This window comes from Armigeres subalbatus, chromosome 3 (genome assembly GCF_024139115.2).
Source record: "Armigeres subalbatus isolate Guangzhou_Male chromosome 3, GZ_Asu_2, whole genome shotgun sequence".
In the NCBI taxonomy this organism is placed as follows: domain Eukaryota; kingdom Metazoa; phylum Arthropoda; class Insecta; order Diptera; family Culicidae; genus Armigeres; species Armigeres subalbatus.
Window position 1 is genome coordinate 94,720,018 of NC_085141.1, and position 19,676 is coordinate 94,739,693.

Consider the following 19,676-nt stretch of genomic DNA (forward strand, 5'->3'; position numbering starts at 1 on the left):
TCAGTTATGCAATGCTGAGTCCTAATGATCAAGTGACATAGATTGGCCAGAAGAGATCAAATTTATTCTTTGTGAATATCCATCCGGCAACGAAAAAATCATTTGAAGTCTTTTATTTAAACACTCGAACCCTTCATGGTGCCTTTCGGGTACAACTTCTTTTAGAAAATCTATGTCTGTGATGATACCTTAGTTTACAGTTTTTTTTTTAAATATTGCAATAATTACTAATCCAATTAATTTTAGGTTTGACATGTTTGTAATAACTAAATAACATTACGGGAGCTCAAGAGGTGCATTTTAGACCATCCACCTATACGCGTATAGCACTAATGCGAGACATTATCAATGGCACTCTTGTGACAACGGGCAGTGATATCAGTCTCATGTTACCTGCCACTAATGCACGTTCCCATGAACAATATTTAACGGTGAGGAGAACAGCGTTTTGTTGAGTACTGCATAAAGAGGCGTCGATAATTTTCAGCATGCTTTAGAAAAAGGATTTCGAGTTGCCATTGGTTGCAAATAAAAACTCAACAATGGAGTATTTTTTTTTTCAAGCAGTCTGTTTTTATTCGGTGACGTAATTTATGGATTTTTCCAAAAACAAATCGATCGATATGAGGGAACGATTGCGGACATTATATACTGCCATCCACTGGTTAGTCACATGGAACAAACAACATCAGCGGAAAACGGTTCTGAAATATTATTGCACAAACTAGCAGACTTTCGGTTCGAGTAGAATTTCGATGATGCAAGCATAAAGGCATTGTTCTGGTGAAGTCAATCGGGGGAATTACAAATTCCGTGTCTCCAGTTACAATGAGCAGCGCAAATCCGCGATGGACTTTGGTCTCATGTCCAGTTATACGATTTTGTAGAAAAAATGCGCTGCAAAGTTTGTTTGCACAAACACATTACATCTTTGAATAATTGCTACTGTCATAAACCACCAGCTGAATGTTGAGCTTCGCGGTAAGATAAGAAAAGATACTACAGTCGTTGAGGTTATCTTTTGTGCAATTTCATCGCAAACTTATCTGAAGATTTTGAATGTCAAGGTGTGAAGAGAATTTTCAGGGTCTTTTGAGCCACTTGCACAGCAGTTTATTTCAGTGGAATTATGCTAAAAGATTGGTCGCCCAATACAATTACCAACGTATACCAGGAGAACCTCATAACGGCTAAATCCCACATATTCGTATAACTTTAGAATACAAATATGCAAAATATTAGTTCCCTTCGTAGCTGTACGCACGTGTGTAGAAAAACAATTTAGAACAAAACAAAACTTTCTTATCTATCTATCTTCACATCGTTTGCCGCTCTATATATCCCATCGCATCCATGTTGCTAGCACTATTGCCCATTACATCTACAGTGAGGGATCGGAAAATTATACCGCAACAACTACTCGACCCATAAAGCTGATCGGACAACTACTGAACAGCTTTACTGTATTCTATGTCCAGTCGAGCTAATTTGACTACCTGCTGCTCCGTAAGTCCAGCTGCAGTTTGTACCACAGCCGCACGTATTCGTCCATCTCGTCCTGTCTTCATCCTAACAACTCTTCCTAATATCCATCCGTTCCTTATCCTTTCCTCGACAATGACCACTAAGTTTCCAACTCTAATTGGTTTCACTTCTTCGAACCATTTGGTGCGCCGTACCCACCTTCTCCAAAGCTGATCCACCATGGATCGACACAGCTCCCAATCTCCTCTACATACCATCTTCGGTCCCATCAACATTTTAGCAGGTTGAGCTACTCCTGTAGAACTGAGTTTCAGAAAGTGGTTAGACGAAAACGCCTCCTGATGCTCGGTATCCAAAGGGACAAAATTCGGGGGTCTCGAGTTGACCACGCTCTCCGCCTCTACTACGTAAGAAGCCAACGCCTCTTCTCTTGGAATCCCTGTCGTCTTTATCGCCGCCATCGTTGTTTTGACAGATCTCACCAATCGTTTCTATACGCATCCCATGTGCGGCGCAGCTGATGTATTGAATACCCACCGGGTGTTTGTGTTCATGATGGCTTCTGCAAGCTGTTTGTTCATCGCTGCCATCTCATTGCGCAAATCTTTATTCGCTTCTACGAAGTTTGTCCCTCTGTCACTGCGGATTTCCACTGGCGGCCTCTGCGCCCGATGAAACTCCGTATGGCTGGCTTGCACGATTCGGTTGAAAGTGAGTGAGTGACCTCAAGATGAACGGCACGAGTGGTTAGGAAGGTGAATAATGCTATCCATCTTTTCACCGTGCTGCGGTTCACCCAAAACGGTGAAAAGGCGAAAGTAATCCAGACCCACATAGGAAAACGCCCGTTCGTAGGGTCTCATTCTCGCAACAGGAAGATGAGCCGTTCTTCGAATTGCCGGAACTGCCTTCTTAATTTTACATAGGTTGCAAGATTGAGTTACTTTGCGCACTAACGTTCGTAAAGATGAAACATGGAAACGTTGTCTTACTTCGTTCACGACCATTTCTCCGTTGGCGTGAAAGAATCTCCGATGATACCACTCCAGAAGCAAGAGAGTAACTGCGTGCTCTTTCGGTAGTATGATTGGAACCTTGTATCGTATGAGACGAAAGTAGCAGCAGTAATCCTGGATTCTGATCGAGTCACAACAACATCATCTACAAACGGTCAGCTTCCTAATCGTTCTCGTTAGTTCCAGTCTAACAATCTGTTTTGTTGCGTCCTGAATACTGTCTTCTATTATAATACTACTTCATCCGGATACTGTTCTTTTTGTACAAATCTTGATATGGATTGCTCCGCCATTGAAAATTACTTCTGGTTAAGTGGACCTTCTAATGGTAGTTCTTTCCTTACTTTTCGCCGTATATAAGGCAATCGTCGACATAGTGCTTTCGTAAAATCGCTGCAGCAGCTACAGAGTATTCCGACGAGTGTTCTTCGGCGTTCGTATTCTTGATATACTGCACCTAACATGCTGGGTTGCCTCGTCCATCAGGTACACATCTGGTACTCGCGAAGGGTATTCTCTCCACAGCAGCCACTGGGCATGGTGATCCTCTTAGAATTTGATGGAACATCTCTTTCAGATCGGCACAAAGCGCAATTTGTTTCTCCCGAAATTCGAAAAGCACTTCCAGCAAAGTCGTTAGGAGATCTGGTCCCTTAAGCATCATGGAGTTCAAAGATGTTCCATCCACATTATCCGCTGGATCACAGAAAGCTTAAACGACTTTTTAGGATTAATTGCTATTCCTAATGGCAAGTACCATGTACGCTTGGGATCTGCTGCTTTCAGTTCGTCAGGAGTCGTCTGTAGCCTTTCGCTTGATATTCGGACCATTGTCTTGTGATGCTCTTGCCAATCCCCGGATCCTTTCGGATACTCCGCTCTAGACACTGGAGACGCCGGGTGTCCTACGAAAGGCTGAAACACATAAGGCTGAATACTCATAAGGCTGAACTCAAAAGGCTGAAATCCCGAAAGGCTGAAATTGATGGGATGAAATGAATCCCAACCATACGATATGTTGTACCAACTATGTTGAGTGGTTGGATAGTGAACAATATTTAGGGTTAGGCGGGGCAAGATGGGTCACGGGGTAAGATGGGTCAGGGCCGTTTTTGAGCATCGTATACATTTTAATGTGGAGATTATGACTTTGTAGGAGGAATAATTTGGTTCTACTTTATTGTCACTCGATTTGATGATAAAATTTTATTTTGGTAGAGTATGGCAAAGTAAAATATTTTTCAGCATTGTTTCTTATGCGAAACACACTTTCTATAAAACGTGTAATCTCGTCGAGCAATGTAAAATTTAAACATTTTTAGTAACATAGTGAACGTATTATAAGTAATGTGGGTGATGTTATACTAACTGCGTTGAAATAAATAAATTTGATCGAAAATTAGACATTCTAACGTGAACTTACAAATGGGGCAAGATGGGTCAGCACGTACTGAAGGGCATAGTACGTATTCAAAACATATTTTCCATTGCTGGTTTAATCATTTTAAGGTTACTTTTGACATAATGATGTTAATTTGTTTATTGAAAATGTCTATTTTTCGTCTTTAAGAAAGCAATACTCAGACGGCTTGTTTTTATAAGAATTTGCAGACATTTTTGAATGTAGGGCCATTTCTTCATCCAAGGCTCAAAAATTATTTTTTATTCAATACTAGCAGACCCGACGAACTTCGTTTCGCCTAAAATTGATTTATTTTCTGATTAGATCTCGAGTTATGAAGAAATTGGTGTTTCATTTGTATGGGAGCCCCCCTTTCCAAAGCGGGGAGGGGTCTCGAACCATCTTAAGAACCTTCCTCGGCCCCAAAAACCTCTACATACAAATTTTCACGTCGATCGGTTCAGTAGTTTCCGAGTCTATAAGGCACAGACAGACAGAAATTCATTTTTATGTATATAAAGATAATCATTGGCAATAAAGCTATCTATCTGTGTGTAATTCAATATTGGGAATGAAAACATTATTAATTGCAGTATTTAAAGGTGACCCATCTTGCCCCGCTGTTTGACCCATCTTACCCCGTCATTTTTTGATTGACAGAAAAATAGACTTCTACTTTAATGACTCGAAATAGAATAAAAAGTGGAGTTTTTGTTATTTCATACCTTTGGCTTACAGATTATGAGCTATTTTTATAGATCCATGTTGAAAAGTTGAATTAAAATGTTTCTGTTTTGAGATATCCAGGGTTCGCCTTAGGCGACCCATCTTGCCCCATCATACCCTAAAGACTGACGAGCTCGGTGGTCTAGTGGCTACCGCTTCTGTCTTGTAAGCAGGAAGTCGTGGGTTCAATTCCTGGCTCGTCCCTTTCCTACTTTTTATTTCTATCTTAGTTCTTTCTGTGTTTCGCGTTCTACCAGAACGATTCCTACTGTTAAACCTTCAACACTAACAATCCAAAAACCTCCCGTGGCACCTATGAGAGGTCGTAGAGTTCTCTGCATCTTTCTTAAGTAGGTTTCCAACTAACCATCCTTCCCCTTCCTCAGCATTCGCAAGGACGTGGCCAGGACAGATCTCGACTATTGGAGAATGCATTGCTTCCATCTAAGAGCTAGCGATTGGTCCCAAATCAATATCTGTGGTAACGGATGAAAGTGTTGCTACTCTCATACAATAGTCTTGCCTTGTATCAAATAGGAATTTGTGCGAAATGCTCAATGCGAATGCTACTGCTAATAGAGAATGATTGACTAAACTCAAAGAATGATAATAAATAAAAAATAAAGAAGAATAAAGAATAAATAATAAAGAATAAAAAATAAATATTGTAGAATAAAAAATAAAAAATAAAAAATAAAGAATAAAGAATAAATAAATAAAGAATAAAGAATAAAATGTAAAGAATAAAGTATAAAGAATAAAAAATAAAGATTAAAGAATGAAGAATAAAAAATTAAAAATTGCACAAAGAAGGAGGAAGGAGGGAAAAAGAAGGAAGAAGAGAGAAAGAATATGGGAGAAGGAAAAAAGATGAACGATGGAAGACAGAACATAGAAAAAGGAAGAAGGAAAAAGTAAGATAAAGATGGAAGAAGGAATAACGATGAAGCAAGAAAAAACAAGGAAGAAGGAAGACAGAAGGAAAAAAGAAGAAGAAAATGGAAGAAGGGAGAGAGAAGACGGAAGAAGGGAGAAGGAAAAAAAGATGAAAGATTGAAGAAAAAACATATAAGAAAGAAGAAGGAAAAGTAAGATAATGAAAGAAGGCATAATTATTAAGCAAGAAGAAACAAGGAAGAAGGAAGATAAGAAGGAAGATAAGAAGGAAGAAAGAAGAAGGAACAAGAACGAAGAAAAAAGAAGAAGGTAAAAGAAAGAAGAAGGAAAAAATGAAACAAAATGAAAATAAAACAGAACGAAAGAAGAAAGAAAGATGAAGAAACAACGGACAAGGAAGAAAAAAGAAAGAACGAAAGAAAGTAAAGGAAAAAAAGGTTGAAAGAAGGAAGAAAGAAGAAAGAAGGTAAAATAAAGAAAGAATAGAGAAAAAGGAAGAAGAAACTAGGAAAAGGAAGAAGGTAGAGGAAAGAAGACAGAAAGGGAGGAAAAACAAGGAAATAAAAGAAGGAAGAAAGAAGAAAAAACAAGGAAAAGGAAGAACTAAGAAAGCCTAAGGAATGAATGGAGAAGGAAGAAGAAGAACAAAGAAAAATGAAGGAAGAAGAAACCAGAAAAAAGGAGTAAGAAGAAGAAAGAAGGAACAAGGAAGGCAGAAGAAGAAAATAGGAACAAGGAAGAAGGAATTAAGAAGGAAGAACTATGGAGGAACTAAGAAGAAAGGTGGAAAAAGAAGTCAGAAAGAAACAGGAAGAAGGAACTAGAAAGGGTTGAAGGAAGGAAAAAAAAAGAAAAAAATGGAATAAAAAAAAAGGAAAAAGAAAAAAGGGAGAAGGAAGAAAGAGAGAAGAATAAAGAGAAGAAAAGAAGAAGGAAGAGAAAAGAATAAACAATAAAAATAAGAAAGTAATCTTGGCAAGAATCAAAAACCAAATACAAGAACCAAGAACAACAAAGTCTTGTTCCTTTTTATGTTACCTTAACATTTTTAGTTGTATAGACTTAAAAATAAGCATTCCATATAAAAATTGAAAAACAACAAGAAGTCGCAAGAAGGTTGCGGATCATTTTAATTTGTGCCCCTATTAGCGTCAAATGTGAATTATTGCACTAAAATTGGATTCTCTCGATTTTTTAGCCTTTCGAATTTCAACATTTTGTTATTTCAGCCTAATGTAAGATTGTATATTTTTCAGCTTTATGGGTTTTCAGCCTCATGTGATTCGCCTTTCGTGGAAGTCCCGGAGACGCCGAACCACCATCGGATAACTATTAGAAAAACTAAAGCTGTCATATTTTCACAAAAGCCCGGTCTCTAATCGTTGTCCGACGCGCCTCGCGGATTCTCGGAGTATTTGCTTTGCTCGTTGGACTTTATCTGACTCAGGTAGCTGTACGACGTCGACTCCCAAGCTTTCCAACAACAAAAAAGCTGCTTCATCAAAGCTTAAAGGGACCGTCCATCCTGGCATTCACAAATATGGGAACTGTGCACATGATCATCATTATCATTATGTGATCCGTACACTGTCCACCCAAGTTTTGACTTTGCCGTAATAGGTTCTCCTGGTTGTCCTTCACGAACTTTCAGCATTGTAGTGCACGTTGTCATATCCAATGAGAATTCTGGGAAGAGCATTCTCATACCCCTTCACTGGCAGCCGCTTCAGATACGGAAAAGGTTGCGCCAACTCCGCGATCCGTAACGATTGTTGTAGAAGATCTAGCTTACCGTGCGCACATCCTTTAGGGCGGACCTGATTTTTTGTTTACATCAGATGTCTCCAGCGCCACTTGCTTAGAATTCGATTCATTAGCAATCCACTGCAGACACAAAGGAAGAGTTTCTCCAGAGACGCCCAATTGCTTCACGATTTCTTCTCCTACCAAAGTCTTTGGTGATCTTTCGTCCAAGAAAGCGTACGCTGTCACCGACTGGTTGTCGCTGTGCAACACAACCGGAATTATGCGAAACAGTGTCGCCCTGCCGAATAAGTGGTGGTTGGTGATCGCATTTGTTCCCTTGCCTTAGAGTTGACATGCTTCTCCTTCGTTTCAACCTTTTGTTTTGAATGGAGCAGTGTATGATGTCGATACTGACAACTGTCAATCTCACATTTCTGCCGAATTCTGCACGTACGCTTTCCATGGATTCTCAAGCAGATACGACACAGTCCCAGCGTTTCCGTTGTCCTCCAGCGCTCGTCTAACGGTTTTCTAGCAAATTTCGGACAGTTTTTACACGACGTCCAGCGTCCGTGCAAACGAGGCAAGCTGGTACCGCTGGATCGTTCTTTCCTTTCAATACAAAATCCGCCTTCGTCGACTGCTTCACTGCCTCTTCCGCAGAAACTGTACTGTATCTGTAGTGCCCTTTGCGCCTCGTTGGTGTGACGACGGCTGTTTTAGCTGTGGTTTGGGATCGTAATGTAGGGTAACGTCGGTCGCTGCCCTTACTAATGTCGCCATATACCGCGCAAACGAGCGAATGTTTACTTCCGCATAGCGCTGTATGTATAACGACCAGTCGAGCTTTAGGTTTGCTGGTAGTCTGTCCATCGACTCAAAAGGCAGCATGGGATTGTTGAGATGAGCATGCTGTCCGCCGGCTTTAAGGTGGTCGCTGAGATTTTGCAACGCAATGCCATACCCGATCAACGTGTCTAGGCGATCCTGTCTCGGAGCTTGAATTCCCCAAACCTTATGCAGCAGCCTATCTATTGGAAGCTCCGGCCTACCGTAGAGTGCCTCAAAAGTAGTAATGACACTGGGTACGTCGGATGGGAGCATCAAACGGCTGCGTGCTGCTTTCGAAGGCAGCCTAGCCAGGTTGTCTGCATCTGAATACTCCTTTGTGGTGTTGGTAAACGAGCTGCTGAATAGTGGCCAGTCTTCTGAATTTCCAGCAAATGTAGGGAGCTCCTTCGATACTACCTGCCTATCTGAAATGTGCTGCGGCCGTGGTCATAACAATGGGTATGGGCTGGGCTGACATTCTGAATGAAACTTCTATTTGATGGTTCTACTAATGTTGACATTCTGTCTACTTGAGGTTGTCCCATCGGCCGATGATATACAGGCAGACGCTCTTGTCGATTAGTCGAGGATCAATGCCGTTGATTTAAAAAAATTAAGATCTTTTGGTAAGAAGCAAAAAAAAAAACATAATGGAATTTGTTTCTGTTAGCTTACCTTAAATATGCACTTCTTTCAAAATACTTAGTTATAGGTATAAAAATACCAATTGTTGACAATGTAAGCGTTTCGCCGAATTGGAAGATAAAAATAATAAATATTTACCCTAAAACACGGGTAAAATTCAAAAGACATTTGTATGATCTTTCTTGATGATGTTCACTAAATATAAAAGCTATTAAAACAAATTTAGTCATTTGAATATTAAAGTAGCATGCCCAGCTTTCTTTTATTATCAATGTAATTTCCTTTGTTGGTAATGAAATAGGTTTCTTTACCAACGAAGTAGAAAAGTGTATAAAAGTGAATAGTATTTAATTATTTAATTACACTGAGCCCGGAGTGATATTTGCAGTACATAAAAGTCGTCTCCAAGATGAATACACCACTAGGTGTTCCAATGTGTTAAATTCACGATCTTGAATTTTGTTATGGGAGAGCCAGCGAGTTTGTTTTCGTTTTGCACTGCAAATGAATTCTTCATCCCCGCCGTTTTCTCTTCCATAAACTTGGCAGATTAGAGCACCTGGTAGTGTATTCATCTTGGTCGTCTCTATTCAGCTCGGTCCATGGATGCACCGTCGCACAGAAGAGTAACTAGAACAAATTCGTGGACAAAACCCAAAAAATTTTTTTCAACATTTGTACATTCTTATATTTTTTTTAGATACTTAAAAACATTCTGCATACTATGGCTATTTCAGAAATGACCCAACATTTTGTAAAAAAATATAATTAGGGCTCAAAAATGAGGTATTGGATTGGATTTTATCTACTTTATTTGTGGAGTATTTGGAAAATCTGATTTTTACACAACATAAATGTTATCATCAAGCTATTATTAGTACACAATGAGTAGATTATAGTTGTATGTCTCCATTTTGTTCATGTTTATGGTCAAATTATAAATTTTATGTTTCAGGTGATGATCACTTGAAAATCACTATTTTTTTCTATTTTTTATGTTTTTCTTCAGAGGAAAAGTTAATCTATACGGCAAGATCCGGCAAAGATAAACCACTTGGGTGTAACTTTAAGATATGAACTAAGCATTCCACGTGAAAACTCGTCCGCAAACGTCCGCAAATTAGATTCTGAGCTATTTGAATAAAATGAGATTTTTCATCATTTTCAAACAAAATTTTAACATTTGTTCATAAATTACCACATATAATCTTTTTTTTTTTTTTGTGGTGGTTACAATGGCAGCTGTTCCTTGCTATTAATCTACACTGTACCCCGCCCATATTGGCTTCTATGAGCCTCCCGTTTTTCATCATCACACAGACGTTCCTAAGCGATGTTGCTCATGTGGTCACTGTTATGGGCCGTGTTGATGAAAACAAGGATTTGTATAACAGCCCACCCCCATCATTATAAGCACTTAGTATTGTCAAACTACCATCACTAACATCAACATCACTCTTTTCTTCTTCTTTACCTTTACAAAAGTATATAAGTTTTTCTGCCACTACGAATCATTCCTCTCGGTATAAGCAATGAAATCATGCATCAAATTCACCTACTATAATTACGTTAATTTTAACATAGTCATCATGATCACTAAAATTATTGCGGTCACTATCACCGTATCGTTCTTTCTTCACATTCACAACTCCTCCACTATCTTAACTCCCTTAAGCAGGAAACCAGCCTCAGAAACGAGTCACCGAAAATTAACCAAACGGTCAAAACCAAATTACTAAATCGTCGGAGCCATATTTGTTCATAATTCCGTTCAACCTTTCCAAATTCACGTCACGATTTATACTATGTTTACACTAGGGCCTTGTAACATGTTATTCGGCTATCTTGATGAGCTTACTTTTGTCGATAATTTGAATAACATGTTATTCAGGCCGTAGTGCAAACATAGTATTAATAAGTATATAAGTCACTGCTCACGATTTTGTTGAATATATATTGCAGTCGTGTGTTTAATGATGAGTCGATTCACTTAATGTAGACCCATGACTGCCAACACCATCTAACACCGCTACATCAATTTTTACATCAACTATATTTTGCACTTCTCAGTAACCATCCTAACCAACACTTCAGCATAACTTTCCACCTATTTCCTAAATCAATTTTTAGGTTATTTTTTGATATAATATACACACACACTCACAGAAACATACATACATTTTTTCACAAATGTGCATGTATATAAACAAAGTATGGTATCATTTACAAAGTAAACACATATGATATATACATTTAGGCAATGGAATAAAATATGATAAAGTTATAAGTTATTTGCACTTACCATGTATGTATTCTTTTTACTTTTTACTTACCACTTATTAGCTTTAATAAGTGTTTACCGTTCCAGATTCTTCCGATTCCTGACGATATTAGTAGGATCAGGCTACATTTGATATTAGCTCGGAATCTTGTTAATTTCGAAGCTCCATCATAATTTATTATAGTTGATCGGGTTAGATAGTGAGGAAAATAATGAAAAGAATGGATATTAGTAAATGTCATTTTATTATTTATGAGGTTCTATTAAATAGGATTCTCAAATTAGTGTAGTGTTATATTTAATATCAGTCGGATTTAATTAAGTAGCTTGTTTTTTTTTCTAATTTCAGTTAGAGATTTATATAACAAGTGATTAATTTGGTTACAGCATAGCTGGGCCTTTCGACGATAATATCGATTTATTGAATAATTTTTCCTCAATGTGGTCCACGTTGTATTGTAACTGATCTAGCAGGAATTAATGAGCACTCCTTTTTATAACTTATTTTTAAATAAACGTTGACTACGATAAAATTATGAGAAGTCTCTTCTAAAGTAACTCTCTAGTACAGGATGCTAGACTTGGATAAGCTAAATAGTATCTTCAAAACTATGTTGCATATGACATTAAACTACGTAGCCAATGTTAAATACATTCAAATGAATTATAGATTGTTGTGAAAGGAGGTGTCTGTATCGATTACCTATTTTGAAATTATTCAGTTACAACACAATAGGAGGCTAAGCACAATTGACTGACTATTAAAAGGCTCTTTATTCAATAAATTCAGTCGAATTGTACCACACCTCCCTTAGCTTCTATCCGCGACATGTAGCACGCACCCTGTCGGTCATTGAGGAAACCGAATAGTAGTATACGAACTTACAATTCAATTTCCAAAATCTATACCACTTTCTCCATGTGTATTCAAATAGATTCCAACCCCTAGTTCGTAGACTCCTACCAGCACAGATTACAATTCTCCTAAAATATATCAATATTTGTGGAGAATTATAATCCAAAGCCCAGGGTTCATAAATTACCACATATAATCCAGGAAAAAAAATGTAAAATGCATGCTATTTAGCATGCATTTTGTCAAGACACAAATAGAATAATGGGTCTCCCATGAGTTGCGTTGATATCTTTTTGAAAACCTTATATTAAAATCGCTTATCTATAACTTCTGCATTGTAGAGAAATCTGTTACTACCTAGATTTAGGATGAACCCGTTTTCATTGAAGTGATCATAATTTATGAACGGTGCCTTATTATGATAGTTTCATCATGGCTAGCTATGATATCTTGTGGGCTTCGATTCGGACATGGTAATCGTTGTTGTTTCGAGCCATGGTATATACAATACGGGTGATTTATATTTCTTACTACAGGCTTAACCTTTTCAGACCCTAATTTTTAAGGTTAAGGTTTAAGTTAAGGAGAGAAGAGTGTTCAATCAAAAAACAGTGTTTACTTTTGTACAAGCGAATTTATACAACCATTTTTCTTTTGGGATCTTGGGCATGGGTTAAAATAAGTTAGATTTTTTTTCCTATGTAAATGTTAGAAAATCCATCTAAGGATACAGCTTTAACTACGGGTTTCTTGCTACTATGTGGAATATAGTCATTTTAGAATCGTTTGCGTAGCGAAAGCAAGAGATTTTACATAAAACGCGAGGTTTTATTTGAAAACATATGTGCTTTGACATTTTTATCTGGTTTTACACTGTTAGGTGGATAGATTTATCCAAAAAAAATGCATTTTCCTGCATAATTGGCAATTATTACTTCGTCCTAGGAATATCATGCCCAAATAACCGCAAAAAATAGTTTTGGCCAAGAATTGGCTTATTTACTCCTATGTGCGTCGCCAACCACGCAGTCTACGGAGGGCCCGCTAATCGTCTTCCAGTTGATTAGTCTACTTTGCTCGCAACGCATATCATCTCATTGTGCCCGTCGGATAGATATCAATTAATTTTACTGAGTTACTGTCCAACATTCTGGCTACGTGCACTGCCCACCGCAGTATTCCGATTTTCGCGGTGTGAACGATGGATGGTTCTCCTAACAGCTGATGCAATTCGTGATTCATTCGCCACCTCCACGTACCGTCCGCCATCTGCTCCCCACCATAGATGGTACGCAACACTTTTCTTTTCGGAAACTCCAAATGCGCGTTGGTCCTCCACGAGCATTGTTCAGGTCTCGTATCCGTAGAGGACTTTCGGCCTAATGAGCGTTTTGTAGATAGTCAGTATGGTACGGCGGCGAACTCTTTTCGATAGGAGCGTCTTGCGGAGTCCAAAGTTCTGTCAAAATGCGTCTCCGAATTTCTCTGCTGGTATCGTTATCGAAGGTCACCAGTGAGCCCAAGTACGAGAATTCTTCAACCATCTCCATTTCGTCACCACCGATACAAACTAGTGGTAGATGGCTAACATTGTCTTCTCTTGAGCCTCTTCCTATCATGTCTTTGTCTTCGACGTATTGATGACTAGTCCGTTCCATTGATGTAGGTTTGTTCCATATTCTCAAAGTTATCTGAATTACTGTCAATATCAATCCCTTCGTTGCATTGTGGAATCATGAAGATTGAGGTGTCACACGACGTACTTTGACTCAAAATAAGAAATGGCCATTCCCGAATTATGACCGATGTGGTTGGATTGAATCCGGATGAGTGCCCCAGTAAACCTGAAAAATTAAGGTGTCGCACGACTGTTTTGACTTAAATTTGTAAATTGCCACTTTTCCAGGGACAATTGACTCCAACATCCAAAAAACCAAATCTGACAATTATTGTGATTTTACACAATGCATATACATTTCTGTAAGCTTAAAATAAAACAAATCTGTAAAATTTCAATACAACAATTGCATAGAAATCTTCTAAAATTGAATATGCCAAATTATTAAATCAAATTCAGAATTTTTTGCAGAAATTTTTCCCGAAGTTTGTGCAAAAATTGGTCCGAAATTTGTGCGGAGAATGCTCTTTTAAGTCTTCCGACAAGCTACAACAATTTTCACGTAAATCATCCGCAATATTTTGAAAGAAATTATTTATTGGAAGTTCAGTTTTAGAATAAGCTTCAAAAATATTGGTAAAAATGCCTGAAGAAATTAATCATCCGGGGGCAAATTCCACTCGGAAGTTCAGCGGGTTTTTATTAATAAATTCCTGCGGAGAATCCTTCTTCGCGAATTCTTAAGATCTTCAAAAATTTTCAAACTACTGTAAAAATTGCTGCTGTGGAAATTTGCGGAGCTTCTTTCGAGAATAGGGAGCGGGACCACCCACTATTCCCGTCCGCAATGTTAATAACTCGACCGCGTTCCAACAAAATGGATTGATTGTTTGTACGTCACTAGGTATCAACAGAAACTAACCATGTACTAAAAACCAAGTAACTCGGTTGTAATGCGCTCGAGTAATGAACGTTGCTGACGGGAATAGGGGGTGCTGCCCACATGGTTCTCTACCCTACTTGTGGAATTCTTGAGGAAGTTCCCCTGCACGTTAATGCAAAAACTTATTCGTGATATATTTTTCGTAATTTCAAGTAAGTTGTGGGAAATCTTCCAAGAATACATACAAAAATTCCTGCAGAAATCACTTTGATAATTCCTGGAGAAAATTCGAAGAAAAAAAATTGAAAACTTGTTTGCAGAGGTTTTTGGGGCCGGGGAAGGTTCATAAGATTGTTCAAGACCCCTCTCCCTTTGGAAAAAGGAGTTCCATACAAATGAAACACCAATTTCTTCATAACTCGAGAATTAATCAAACGAATGGAACCAAATCTGGCATGTGGAAGTTTTGAAAGGGAAGGTATGATTCTGCGATGGTGTGGTGGTTCGAAACTCACCCCCCTTCTGGAAAGGGGGGCTCCCATACAAATAAAACATAAATTTCTGTATAACTCGAGAACTAATCACAGAATAAATCATTTTTAGGCGAAACGAAGTTCGTCGGGTCTGCTAGTTCTTCGTAAAATCCTTGTAAAAAGTAAGATTTTGGAGATTTAATTTTTCATCGGGAATTCTTTTGGAAATACATTTGGAGCTATCCGAATATGTAACAAAAGTACTTCACGGAATTCCAGCGGATTTTTTTTTCGGAAATGCATTTTAATTTCTTAACAAACTTCCCTGACATTTTTGGGGAAATTCTTATCAAAATGTGGCATCTGCATCAAATCAAGGAACATTTTTGTTTTTTTTTTTTTCAATTTTGAAACTTTCAATACTGATGTAGAAGAAATTAATTGCTGACAGGAAAACTTTGGAAAAAAGATGTGAAGGTTCGTCGTAAAAGGGTTAATATTTCAAAATCAATTAAAAATGACAAAAAGTTACGTCCCTCTTATTTGTCTTATTTGTCTTATTTTTTATCTTTTGCATTTCACATCCTTGCTCCGCCAACGCCACGATCATCACTCGAATCCTGCTTATTTGTAGCTCCTGCAATACATCTCTTATGATATTTTCCAATGTTGTTGCGGAAAACGTAAATGTTTTCATATTTCTAAATCAGCTGAAGTTTGTTTAGTTTGATATCCTCAATCCGTTATTGGGATGCACTACTGTTGTTCTCTCGCCGATTGGATGCATGAGTGATAAATTTCGTTCCCTTTATGGCCAGTCCATTTTGTTCTCCGTTTACTGCAAATTCTGAAGCAATTGTAAACTGAACAATGATGAAATAATTTTAGCGACACTAACAGCTTCATTCTGGCGGGTTTAATCGTGCGTTTTTTGCTCTCAGATTGATCTACTACGTGGTTTTTCAATGGAAAACCCTTCCCTCAGACCTTAGAAACACACTTGTAAAATGCATGCCTTTCAATAAGGGCTTGGAAATATCCGATAAATTGTCTAATTATGTATTCCAAACCGTGACCTTTATTCTCAACAACATTTTACTGTTGTAAATATATCCACATTTGGCAAGATCATATAAAAAAACCATTAATAAAAGTATATTATAAAAGATTCGAAAATCGCGAACATAATAACTCTGAACTTGTTGCGAAGGAATTTTTGAAAGCCCTTAAAAAAGACGTCAGGGACGGAAAGGTTAATAAAGGATTTTTTTCTGTTTTCGTCTGCGGTAAGTATGCAAATTATTTGACTGATTATTCATAAAATCTAGCATGGTTTTTGAAAACGTCGTATGTCCAAATAAGAGACTCTCTTTCATTGCGCTCTCTTTTGCTAATATCTAGGCTAGTTTTGCATTTGTTGTAATTTGTTGTAACCTCAGCACACAAGACAAAGCTATTTTCTCTCGATTTGTATTAAAAAATCCGATGTAAATGATAGGAGAACTGTTCCATTTTCCATCTCACCGAACATATATTCATCTCATCGCAAAACAGAGAAATACAGCACCAATCTTGTCGCTTCTTTTTGTTAACATGCGTGCTCACTGCTGAAAAAATCACAAAAATAAAAAAACAAATCAAATTCCTTTTCATTTCTTTGTTTTTGGTGCGATGGAAATGGGAGCTATGAGATGAAGTGCCGAACCGTTCCCCTAGTATGGCTGATTATCACAAAAAATAAAGTAAACAAAGAGAGCCTCTCTTTTGGACATACGACGTTTTCAAAAATCAGGCGAGAATGTTATTACAATTTGTATCAATCACCTACTAAGAGCTTCACCTTTAACTCATGTTCAACACTAGTGAAGATTCAGAGGTTCCTCGGCCTGTTGTTGTAACAAGCGTCAAACTAACATTCCATTCGTACATATTCCTGCTGGGTGATCAGAATCGAAAATATTTCCCAACACCTACGATGCTCCGTGAGGCAGTAATCTTGGTCTACTGTTATTTCCAATTTTTGTTAACGATTTACCACTTCTGTTACCATCCGAACGAAGTTTATTTTTCGCAGATTAGTACGAAAATATATAAAATAAATATTCCTCGGATTATGGGTTTTACCGAATGATGTATTCGGAAACTTGTTGAGCCTCGGCATGATAAATGCAACATTACTTCGAACTATCGTAAGAATCAGTAGATCATTGTTGACGTCCTCCATGAAAGAGACTTACTCGCAGCTCATCAGAAACTTGCTGGTTACGAAACGTAGACTTACACTTCGCATCTATTACAATAATATTGTAGCCATAGCCAACCGTCAATTGCGCTCATTTTCAAAATTGATACAACACGGCCAATTGCTCAGGTTTGTAGCGATGGTAAGTACTTTCCGGAGAAATAGGCTATCCAGCGTAGCTCGAGCCACTTAGCATTTACACGCTCGAAATGTCACGCAAAAACAGCGAACGCATGATAACGGAATATAAAGACTCGATTCCGAACCGTTTGATTGCAAATACGCAGCATTGTGTTGATTTTAGAATAAAATCATTCGAAAAACTGGTTTTCGACGCACTGGTTTGGCTCACATCGTGAGATAAAATAGGCAAAGGCCTATGAATGAGCAAAACATTTCTAATTTGAGGGAAATGACAACTTTGGTAACTTTTTATTATTGTTATGATTTTTAGATTAAACATTCTGAATCCAGTGATCAACTGATTCAAATATCAAAATTCACATAAATAAAGATTTAGAAACAAATCTGAATCCCGATCAAAGGTACAAAGAACCTGCGGTTCAAATTAAGCCTATTGTGTTCAAACACTTTCAATAATAGAAAAACCGCCATTACCGTCAAACCGTGTTAACCACAATAACTCTCCGCACTTTATTGTACTACATATTTTCATTTTAACTAATTTTCCGAGAACTTCTTCCATTGTAATACATATCTGAAGTATAACATAACTAATCAATATGTTATAGCCAAAGCTATTTAAGTAGATTCGTGCCGGTTAACACACACCTCAGGAGCTTACTTGCAGGATTTCAATCTCTATGCATTACGAAGCGATATTGTCAATGTTTCGTGTTGAAATCCACTGAGTCCCGCTCCTTTCAAAACATATGATAACAAATTCCGTGGATAAGACATCCGAGGTGCGGAGCTAACAAACAAACCAAAATACCAAATACGTGCTGAGTGGGCTGATGATGTTACATCAGTACAAGCAAAAGCTGTTCTAAATCAACATACCTAGGTAATAAACTACCGAAAGGCTTAGAAGTTAACCATGCAAATCAAGAAAAAAAATCCTGAATACAGTTGCAACGGTCTGGAGCTCAGATACAACTATTGCACATGTGGCTACATTGGCTCCAACCCCCCGAAGTGGTTATTATCGCCAAACCTTTTCATATTCAACTGCAAAGTCAGAAGACCGAATTAGCAACAACGTGCGACATTCTTCAAAAGCGAATTGCTATCAACAGCAGTAACACCAAGAAGATAAGAAATTATTCAATATCCTCATGTTTTGTTGTTATTCTTCGGTTCACTTACTGCTCATTCATTTTTTTTTCTCTTCAAATCCAACGATAATAACTGATAAAACCGAATGTTTGCTAAAAATGTAATCCCTATAAAATTAAGCTGATGGTATCCTTTCGCAAACGTGTTTATGTTTTATCAACCGATTTAGGTGACGATGCGCCTTTTACAAGCCCTAAATTAATTTACTAAGAATAGCTAAACAACTGCTGCGGATTGCGTCACTTCTTATCGAAACCGAACCGTGGTAATTTTACCGGTGCCAATCTGTTGATCCCCGCTTATAATGAAGGCTTTTGCTTTGCCTTATCTCAAGTCCATATCCGCACATTTTTTTTTTTTTTTGCACGGACGAGGTAAACACTAATCTAATTCTCAAGCGTGTTTCGTCTCCTGTGTCTTTCCAAGTTCGCAGACGGATGCACGTGCCTACCTTTTGCCGTTTGGCGAGGTCTCTTCGCTTCCAGGGTCGCTGCAGCACCAGATATACCGGGAACGTGATGATGTCGTATACCATGGCGATGATTTTGATCGCACCGATCGCCGTCTGCACCCAGAAACTTTCCATCCTGCGGGAGATGGTAGAGGGGGGGGATTAGAAGAATTTCGTAAGTGGAACTTGCGAAAATAGGTAAGTATAGCAAACATGCAAACACCTAAGCAATAAAATTAAAATCATAATACCGAACAAAAGAAGAAAAATAAATTAGCTGTCTTCAAAACTTAAATTCGATAGTCAATTTTGTAGAATCTCTTAGTACGTTAGTGTTAGTCTTCGTGGGGGTGCTTAAAGCTTAACAAACTACTGAAGTTTTAATCTTTGATTATAAAAGTAGTTATGTAGACTGTTTACAATTGGATTGCCGTGATGTTGTGATGGTGATTAGCGAAAATCGGCCGCACCTAATCTTACGAGACTCTCGTAAAATTATTTATAGATTGTACAACTGATACCAAACGGTTTCAGCTCAATGAAATACCACAAAGTAAACACCACATCGTTTAGAATAGTCAATACTATTCGACTCGTATCAGCGCACCTATCAGTACTACTGTTTTTTCGTCACGACTCGCATTTCTAGCGTTGCTTATGTTTTCTTGTATTTTGTTTTAATTTAATGTTTACATACAATATGAACAACACAACCTATTATTGACACCAAAGAACTATACGATTTGGGTTTGACCAAATGTTTTAAAGCTTTTTATGCAATCAAATCAAAACGCGACTTAATATGTAATGAAATTTCATCACGAT

General features: G+C 37.9%; 1 protein-coding gene across 4 annotated transcripts in view; it reads right to left on the bottom strand.

The window, feature by feature from the left end:
* LOC134224919 (long-chain-fatty-acid--CoA ligase 4-like) overlaps positions 1-19,676 on the bottom strand; it is a 138,700-nt gene that overhangs the window by 12,121 nt on the left and 106,903 nt on the right. For all 4 annotated transcript variants that reach the window (XM_062704575.1, XM_062704574.1, XM_062704576.1 and 1 more), the window contains one exon: positions 18,852-18,987. In XM_062704575.1, coding sequence (XP_062560559.1) covers positions 18,852-18,987 — 136 coding nt within the window. The remainder of the gene's footprint in view (positions 1-18,851; positions 18,988-19,676) is intronic.